General features: G+C 41.0%; 1 protein-coding gene across 1 annotated transcript; it reads left to right on the forward strand.

Annotated features, from left to right (window-relative positions):
* The first annotated feature begins 2338 nt into the window (after positions 1–2338).
* LOC144806240 (uncharacterized) lies at positions 2339–7196 on the forward strand. Its single transcript, XM_078672637.1, has one exon. It carries the CDS (start codon positions 3305–3307, stop codon positions 4265–4267), a length of 963 nt encoding a protein of 320 aa, XP_078528763.1. The 5' UTR covers positions 2339–3304; the 3' UTR covers positions 4268–7196.
* The last annotated feature ends 2724 nt before the right edge of the window (positions 7197–9920 follow it).

Genomic DNA, 9920 nt, shown 5'->3' on the forward strand with positions numbered 1-9920 from the left:
CCTGAGGAGGGTCCTGTCCTGAGGGTTTGCTGTCCTGTCCTGAGGGTCCTGTCCTGATTCCTATTCCGAGGGTATCCTGTCCTATCCTGGGTGTCCATTCTGCACCTGCTGTCCTTTGAGGGGTATCCTTCCTTGAGGGTTTCCTGTCCTTAACTGACCCGTGGCCAGGGTTTGGTTTCCACACCTTTCTAGGTAAATATTGCTCTGAACCTCTTGAAATTCTTGCACCTTCTGAATTTCTAACTTTTGCTTTAATAAAGTTCAACATTGCATATGTTATATTTTCCATGCCTTTCCGCAACTATTGAAAAGTCATTTATAATTTTTGCAAAGTTATTCCTGTGCCTTCTCATTTGGTAGAAATTATATTTTGCATAGCAGTGTGTCATTTCCTGATATGGTCTAGAACTTCGTTGCCTAGATTGTTCAAAGGCCACTTCACCTTAAGTGAAGCGTGTTATTCATTATAAGCTCTCCTATAGTCACACACACTTAGCCTATCCCTGTTTAGATAATACTGACTTACATAGTATTTTTTCTCGCTACATTTTATTTAGTACCTTGATGATTACTCTGTCATTATTTCTTCATGCTTATGTGATTTACGTTATCTTGGTTATTGATTGCCTTATTTTACTGTACCTCATGCAAGAAATATTGAACTTTAGATAAACATTTTAAAACTTCCAGTTGTCCGTGGTCATTTAAACAGTATTTGAATGTTATTGGTTGGGTTTGTATTTTGCTGCCTTTCCTTTACAGCTAGCTCCCTGATTCATTGTGGTCATTAGGCACCCGCATCGGTGGATGGTAAGTCGGGTGCACCGAAATTTGGTAGCAGGGAACACACACACACCAACTTGATAGAGCTCGTGAAGTCACCTGATCGATGTATATGGTGATTTGAAAAGTATATGGGCCCTGAAGCCGGAAACGGCGAAAACTGTTGGTCGGGTGGCCTCGCGCGCTCTATCAGTTGTACTCCAGTTCTGTGAAAGACATTAAATGGGGCAGGCTCAGTCAGGAGTACTCTCTTCAACCCACCATCTTAGTTACTGTCCATGCATACCATCACAACTGCATTATCAATACATCCTGTGGAATTAAGCCCCTTCTTATGGAGAACATGGGCCTTTCTTATCAAAATCAATCAACTATTTCTGACTCAGACAGATAGAGAACTGGAAGGGATTATTGGAGTTTAGAGTATAAAGATCAGTAATTTTAAAGAAAACAATAAGTCTGACCTTTCATCAGGCTGGTGTTGCTCTTGGAGTTCAGTGTCTGAGAGCTGCTGCCTTTGGCCACTCATCGTGTGGCTTATCATCTGCTATATCTCTTGTAGTTTGATCAGTTTTCACAGGCAACAGCGAAGCTAGTGCTACGTTCCACAAATTAACTTACCCAGAAACATTGTAAGAATGCCATAAAGTTAGATGCAAAGCTAAAATGCAAACCTCTTCGGCCCTGTATGCTGCTTGGTGAAATTCATGCACCGTTAGTGCCCCATGTCCCTCATGTAACAAATCCATCAACTTCACCCTCCACTGTGGCACTATCAGTTTATCTGCTCTTCTGACAACACCAGTTACCTTGGACAACTCTGACCATGCCAGCTTCTATTTATTCATGCTGCTCAACGTATCTGCCTTTCTTGGCTAAGCAAAAAGGATACATTTGTTTTATTTTTGTCAACTAATCAGCACATTGGACTTCCACAACCATTGGGCCTCAGCAATTGCTCAACTTCAAATAGATTATCCCCTCGCCAAAATAATTTAATCAATACCATTTTCACCTTCAGTGGTCCGCATTATCAGTTTCCAGACCAGGTACGTTACACCATAAAATAAAAAGTATCAACAAACCAATGCCCAACAGCATATTGTAGGGGCAGGCAATGAAGCCAGGCAACTCCATGTACAAAAATATTGGATGAATGCCACAACACTGTGAGGTGCATCCTGCTGCCTTGGGTCTTCCGGTCCATCTCTTACTCCAATCGCTATTTTTGTTTTAACAAAATCTTGACTATATGCAGCTACAAAGAGCTGTAATTATTATGCAAGTGCTACGCAAGTGTTCTTTCTTTACTAATTTACTCTATGAACACTGGTAAATCAACACATTTTCTGAAATAAATAAGTTGTGACATGTTCAACTGAACTTTTATTGAAATATCTGTATATAGTTTATAGTGTTTATAGTGAAATAACCTTGATAAGTTTCAAAGATGGTATAGCAAAGATGTTTTTATGGCCAGTTAAATATTGTGCATGCAAATTCCATTATCTTTCCATGTAGTAATTTTAATTTTTTTTACATTCAACAGAAAAAAAGCCTTGAATGCACAAAATGTTTATGAATAAAGAAGAGAATGCTGTAAATCTGCAAAAACAGTCAGAGTAAATAAGCTCCAATATTAAATAAAGCCTTCACATCCGAGACAGAGGATCCAGAGCATAAACTGACAGATCCTGGAAGAAGCAGTCAAAGGTAATTCAGTGGATGTAAGAGTCTGAGCTGTGCATCTCCACGCGACAAGACGAAGAAAAGAACTTTAGAGAATTAAGGCAAACTATCTCCTGTATAAATAAGTCCAATAACAGCATTTTATCGTGGGATCTGTAGGATGTGGTTACAGCAATGCTTTGCTGTCCACAATTATAACAACCCACCATTCAGTGCTGTAGGTGTACTGCATACACTTTCTAGCTAAACAACATCAACCAGAGAAAAGCACAATGGAGTGGAGCCAGACAACTGAAGGGTGAAGGAAAGACATGTTCTGCTATCTACAATACAAACGTTTTCCCAATTTGCTGTGACCAGTAGGAGGATTCATCTTTATCCATAAGCATGGAGCACCATTATTGAATCTAAAGACACAATCGCCCACTAAGAAGGGTATTTAGTGATCATTGTACTTTATTGTTAAATCAGAGAGAAAATGTCTGAAATATCACACACTTCCAGGGAATGTGAGACTAACGCAAGTGCATTATCAACCATGTTGTCCCATCCAGAAACGCAGTCAAGGGATGAAGAAAAATATATACCTGAACCAAAGAAAGAAAAACCACACGCATTCAGCTAAAGCTTAAGTTTGTCATCACTACTAAAGTGCTGTCAGCAAACGCACACAGATGAAAAATCATTCAACTGCACTGAATGTGTGAAGAGCTTCATTCAATTATCAGGCCTACATAGACATTTACAAAAACACGCAAGGGAAAAATCTTACCATTGCAATGAATGTGGAAGTAGATTTAGTGACTCCTCAAACCTAAGGACTCATCAGAGAATGCACACGGGGGGAAAACCATACAAGTGTAATGAATGTGAGAAGAGTTTTAGTACGTTATCAACCCTAAAACAGCATCAGAGAACACACACCGGGGAAAAGCCATATCATTGCAATGAATGTGGAAGTAGTTTTAGTCAATCGTCAACATTAAGGAAACATCAGCGAACACACACAGGAGAAAAACCTTTCATATGCATTGAATGTTTGAAGAGCTTTAGTCAGTTATCACACCTGCAAAGCCATCAACGAATACACACGGGTGAAAAACCATACCATTGCAATGAATGTGGTAGTAGTTTTACTGAATCGGCAAAACTCAGGATTCATCAGCGAACACACACAGAAGAAAAACCATTTAAATGCACTGATTGTGGTTGTAGTTTTAGAGAATCCACAACATTAATAAATCATATGCGAACACACACAGAGGAAAAACCATACCATTGCAATGAATGTGGAAGTCGGTTTAGGGACTCGTCAAAGCTAAAGATTCATCAGAGAACGCACACAGGGGAGAAGCCATTCAAGTGTAGTGAATGTGCAAAGTGCTTTAGTCAGTTATCACACCTACAAAGCCATCAGCGAACACACACAGGGGAAAAACCATACCATTGCAATGAATGTGGAGGTAGTTTTAGGGACTCCTCAAATCTCAGGATTCATCAGAGAAAGCACACAGGGGAAAAGCCATACAAGTGCAATGAATGTGAGAAAAGTTTTAGTCAATCGGCACACCTAAAACAGCATCAGAGAACTCACACTGGGGAAAGACCATATCAGCGCAGTGAATTTGAAAGTAGTTATAGTAAATCCTCTACATTAATGAATCATCAACAAACACATACAGAGGAAAAGCCAAGTGCAGTCAATATGAGAGGGCCTTTCGTCGATTATCAAACCTACAAAGACATCAGTGTATACACACAGAGGAAAACCCACTCAAGTGCAGCCAATGCTTGAAGAGCTTTTGATGATTTTCATACCTACAAAGCACCAATGTTTGCACACAGGAAAAACTATTCAGGTGAAGTGAATGTGTGAAGAGCTTCAGTTAGTCATCACTACTACATAAGACTTCAGCAAACACACCCAAGGGAAAAACATTCAAGTACATTGAACAAGTGAAGACCTTTTTCTGATTATCACCCCTATAATCCTTTGAATACCATAAGCAAAGACTGACCTTAATGAAACGTGCATAGAAATATTCCTAGAGGTGCAGCAATTCCGCAAACATTTAAGTAGATGGACATTTAAGTCTGTGGACATATTCAGTAATAAAAAAGTGCAGTTCTTTTGAGATGAAGGAATTACTCAAAATAATAAAATTACAATTATATTGAAACTTCGAATACCAGATTTTAAAAAGTAGGTGATAAAAGACTGGATTAGTAGGAAAGAAGAAAGAAACAGATATTTGTAAAATTATAAACGTGTCTGTTCTCAGTAATTGTTAATTTCTTTAAACCTTGGAAAAAAATACAAAATACCAGCAAAACATACTGGGAGATGAGCACAATGTGAACTAAAATAAAATAACCATTGTTTGTTTTTATTTATTTAGGTATAGTTAAGAAAGCAAAACACCCAAGTACACCTGATCATGCTGCCTTAAAAGCAACAATGTGAACAATGCTTGGACTAAAAAGGGTCATTTGAAAGCTAGTTTAAGGGATTAGTTAATAAATCCATAAGCCCAGCACACTAAAACTAATTTAACAAGCACATACTGGTGGAAATTCATAGCTGGTTCGGGTGTTAGGTCAGTTTGCGGAACATTGCTGGTTCTGTGGCAGCATCTAGAGAACAGTGTCCAAAAGCAGGAGAAGTGAAAGTGTGAAAATATGAGCTGCAACTCTCAGGCTTGATGCGTTCAGTTATGGTTGTTATGCCAACTGGATTTGCAAGACACGCTGATCACCCAGGAGGGAATCCTGGTCCCCAATTGAACAAAAACGGGATCGGAGGGGGAGTTCCTTCTGGTCTTGGGGGTGATGTGGGAAAAGACATCTGGTAGTGAGGTGATGTGGGATTTGGTTGCGGAGTTGTCCAGTCCATCTGAGTTGCCAATTATGGGTATGGAAGTGAATGTGGTCGTTGAGCTACGCAGGGACTAAGATGTGGAGTGCCTTTGTAGGTGAATGTGGGGAGATTGAAGGTGGTGCGCTTCTAGATGGGGAGTCAGTGAGGGTTATGCGTGTCCATGGATGAGATTGAGTATGAGTCTGCCGCTGTGCTTTGACCTGCTTGACATTTGTTGGTGAGCTTGGTGGTTGTGCCTGCATAGGGGATGGTTCCGTGGCCTAGTCTACTTGTGAAGAATGCTTGTCTGACACTCCTGCTGCTGTCTAGTGAGATCCATTTGAAAATTCTTCCGAGCATCTTGACAGTGTGGAAGCTGCTTCTATGTTGTCATGACTGGCCGTGGAGATTTGGCTATCCATTACAATACCGATTACCTGGCATCGTGGTTGGGATAGATGTGGGGCCTCTGGTGCTGGTTTACCTGGCCAGAGTCCAGAGAGAGGTGTACTTGCCAGACAGTACAACTTCAGATTTGTCAGCATTTAGCTTGAGGTAGCTTCTTTTCATCCTTTATGCTATGTTGGAAATGCACATGAGGAAGGGCAATTGTGTGATCGACGTTTCTTCTGAGAGGGAGAGCATGAGTTGCATGTCATCTGAAAATAAAGACGATGATGAGGCTGTAGAGCCATATGATGGAGGCCAGTGGAGCAGTGTAGACATTGAAGAGGATGGGATGCAATGACGAACCCTGTGGCAGTGCCACACGTGTCTTCCCACCCATAATGCAGAAGAAGTGATGCTCATTTCCATCATCACATGCATCTTTTAATGCACGAGCCATAGGTGTACAACATCGAGCTGGATCCTTGGGAGATTTGCTGGCTTACCACTATGTAAATGATTCACAGTTAGTATTTTTAAAGTTTCTTTTCTTACAGAGAATCATTCATCCAAATCCGAACTGGTGAATGAACTGAACTGGTGCATGATAGGAAAATTATTGATAGTAGAAAGGGCTGTTGAAAAGTTTAGTTCTCATTAAGTTTCTGTAAGCTTGACAACTAGGGAGAGATTGAATCTTGAGCAGTAAAGAATTCCAGCTCTGAAGAGCTAGAATCCTGAACTGTCGGGTCCCTGCTATACATTTCTGGATCCTTGGCACTGGAAAAGAAATCTGGATTCAGAAAAGACGGAGCACAAACGATTGAGTCTTGACACAAATGATATTCAGGTTTGTGTATACATGCAAAAAGGAACCCTCATTGTATAATCTCTGCCAGTGTTTGAATGAACTTACAAAGCATGTGCTGCCTCGTGGGCAAACAATAAACTTTGTTATGCATTTGAGGCTGCCTCAGACCACAAATAAGATAAACCACAGCAGTCTGAAAAATCTGAAATGTGCTTTTGTGTTGCTGAAGCCATGAAATACGCAGTGTTCTCATAGCCTAGACTTGCCTAGAGGAAGGAGTTCACCAATATAATATGCAAATCAGAAGAAAGGAAAGGGCACATCTTCAGTAGCCGAAGATGGTAGAAACGAATGCCTTCCACTAGTTCATTTTAATGAAGTGCTGAGTCGGGGAAGTTCTTCCTGCCATCGACACCATCATCAACACCACCAAGCAAGTGAGGAATTAGACACATGACTGGTCAAAAATAACACACTGCGGGGTCTGTACCAGGACTAAACTCACTTTACTTTACTTTACCAGGAACCATTTTTAAACTCAACTCTATATATTTAGGAATAAGTGGCTGGTACGGCCATTAGAGGCATAAAGAAATTGAACACTGACACTTTTAAATCTCTACTAATGAAGAACAACCAAACATCCGACCACGGCCCATGTATGGACATCCAAGAGCCTTTAAAAAACACTACAGAGGCGTGTACCAGGATCAAACCCAACTTACGTTCACATTACCATGAGCTAAAATATGATCCAGTAAAAAGCAATCATGATGCTATACAATTCACACAATGATAACTAGATTGTTCATATTTATAAGAAATCTATGTTTTTTTAATGAAATAAAGCAAAAAAAATTCTTTTAATTCATGGTATTTCACTGCTGATTGTGTAGAAAGAGATGTCAAATGAGATTTATTCCCTAAACTATAAAGATAATTTGTGATGTCAGCAAGGAGTCTAGTTTATTTGGCAATAGAGGGGTCAAATCTCAATAGCATGACAGCTTTCAGCAGGAGTCTATCCACCTTCTATCTGCGATCCTATCTGTTTGCCACCATTGTTATGAGACACAGCTGCTGCAGAAAGAAGGATATGAGGACTGTAGTGATGCCTTCTTGCAACTAAAGATCTTTCGGAAACCTCTCAGGTGTTAACACGCACTGCTCAGAATATCAGCCCTCACTCTACCTCAAAGATAATATTATTTTATGCTGGCAAACATTTTCCAATTCTTTTTCTGCGGTTTGCTTGCTGCCCCTGCTGCTCCTATCTTGTAACATATAGGGGTGGGTGACGAATTCCACCCCGCCGGCAGAGTTCACTGAGCTTTACCCACTCAGTGTGGATCGCAGAGTTTTGAAAAACTACACAAAGTGGCACAGAGCTGAGTTTTCCCTCTTACGCGGCCCTCCAATGTTAAGTTTGGCGAGCGAGAGTGAGAAGTATCATATGGCTGGCCACCTCCAGGCAAGATTTCTCAATGCGGGCTGTCGTGGCAGTTCGCTACCACTCATGTTGAGGAAGCTGCAGTGCGAGTAGAACATTTACTCAAGTGGCAGAAAAAAGCAGCGCCCTTCTGCGCTGCGCATGGTGCAGTTTTCAGATTTTATAGAGCAGGACAATGTCCTGGTGCTAAAAATTGGGCACGAGCAGAGCAACTTACTGCACATCACACTTGCAGAACGCTGCTGAGTTTTTTCGGCACATAGCAGAGTTCCACATAGCAGAACTCCTCCCAGGCCTAGTAACATACAATACTGTACTATCAGTCGGTTCCACAGCGATGCTTGAAAATATCATAAATCACCTGCTTATAGTAACTCACCTTATTAGCTGCTTATAGTAGTTTACCTTATTACCTGCCTATAGTAACTCACCTTATTAGCTGCTGTCTTTGACAAATAAAAGGTAACTTGCAGAAAACAATTTACATGCAAAATTACACTCTGTGACTTCTGTAGAGAAGAGCTTTAATTTTGAAATGATGCTCTAAATTTATAATGCCTATCTCTTTAAAATGTGTGCTCTAAAGTGACGTTATGATGTTTCAAATAGTCCAAACACCGTCCTGCCCACACTCTTCATATTTTAGAAAAATAACTAACGGTGTAGTAGAGCTCATTGTAAACAGTTAATGTCCTTCCTTTCTTTAAGCCTACACATTTCAACACAGCAGAGCACATTTCACCTTCTGACAAAGGCAGTGTGTAGTCTCATATAGTGACCGCATACATGTAATGGCCGCTAAGAGGAAGCTTATACCCATTGCTTGCACTAATTACTCAGTTAAATCCCCTAGGTCTGTGGTTCCCAAACTGTGCGCCGCGGCTCCCCGGTGCGCCGTAATGAGGTGCTAGGGGCACCGCGGGCACACTGTGGGAAATTACGACCAACATCCCTCAGTCGTCCGTCATTCGGCGGGCTCGGCTTGGACAGGAGTGAGGCACACACTTAACGTGTAAGAGTGAGCGCACATAAGAAGGAGAGAGAGATGGAAAATAAAAAGACAAAGGCACCAAGAGATAGGTAAGTGTGACAGAGAGAGAGGCAACGACACAGAAAAACAGTGAGATCAGGACAAAAATAGGGAGTGTGAGAGAAAAAGTCTTCGAAGAGGATATAGAGCACTAATTTGTGGAGTTTTATATAGCGCAAACTTGACCCGAAGGCACAGAGTGCTTCACAAATTTTACAGATTAAGGTAGACATAGAGATCAAAACAATGGCGGTACGTGAGCAAGACATAAGACGGCATGATTATCAGTATCAATATGTTTGTTATGCTGTGAGACAAGACTTAAAGATATGTTTAAACATTGTGCTGACTCGTTTCCTGGGACAGAGAAACTCAATTAAAATCTAAATAACTTTTAAACAATAAATGATAAACAATACATTAAATTGTACAGATACGTAGTTTTGCATACAATGCAGGTCATGAGAATGTGAACCTCAGTTTGGATCCTGATTTAAAATATAAAAGGTAAAAAAAATAGAATTGTGGACACCCAGACGCTGTGGAGGACATGAGCCTGTTTGTTAGAAGAGCGCCTAGCTCTGTCCTGAAAGGGGGGCGCTGATGGGGGGGGGTCGTAAATCTGTAGGAAGGGAAGTCCATCGTGCTGGCAATGTCTAGGTGTGGGGGACTCTGTAATTACTGCTAATGGGCCCAGATGAGTGGTCACTCCTAAGGCGCGAACTCCATCCGAAGGCATCAGAGCACTTTACATTAGCACCAGTTGCGTTACAGACGGACACATTAATTTTTAGGCACGGGGAGATTAATGATTTGCCCAGAATCACACGGTGTTGCGCATCTCTGCCGAGACTCGAACCCAGTTCCCCCGCTTTAAAATCAGCCGCTCTAGTCGTTTAGCCACATCCTCTCC

This window comes from Lissotriton helveticus (genome assembly GCF_964261635.1).
Source record: "Lissotriton helveticus chromosome 1_1 unlocalized genomic scaffold, aLisHel1.1 SUPER_1_unloc_55, whole genome shotgun sequence".
Taxonomy (NCBI): domain Eukaryota; kingdom Metazoa; phylum Chordata; class Amphibia; order Caudata; family Salamandridae; genus Lissotriton; species Lissotriton helveticus.

Bases quoted from the DNA above. Each gene is read 5' to 3' on its own strand.
- LOC144806240 (XM_078672637.1), top strand. From the start codon at position 3,305: ATGCACACGGGGGGAAAACCATACAAGTGTAATGAATGTGAGAAGAGT.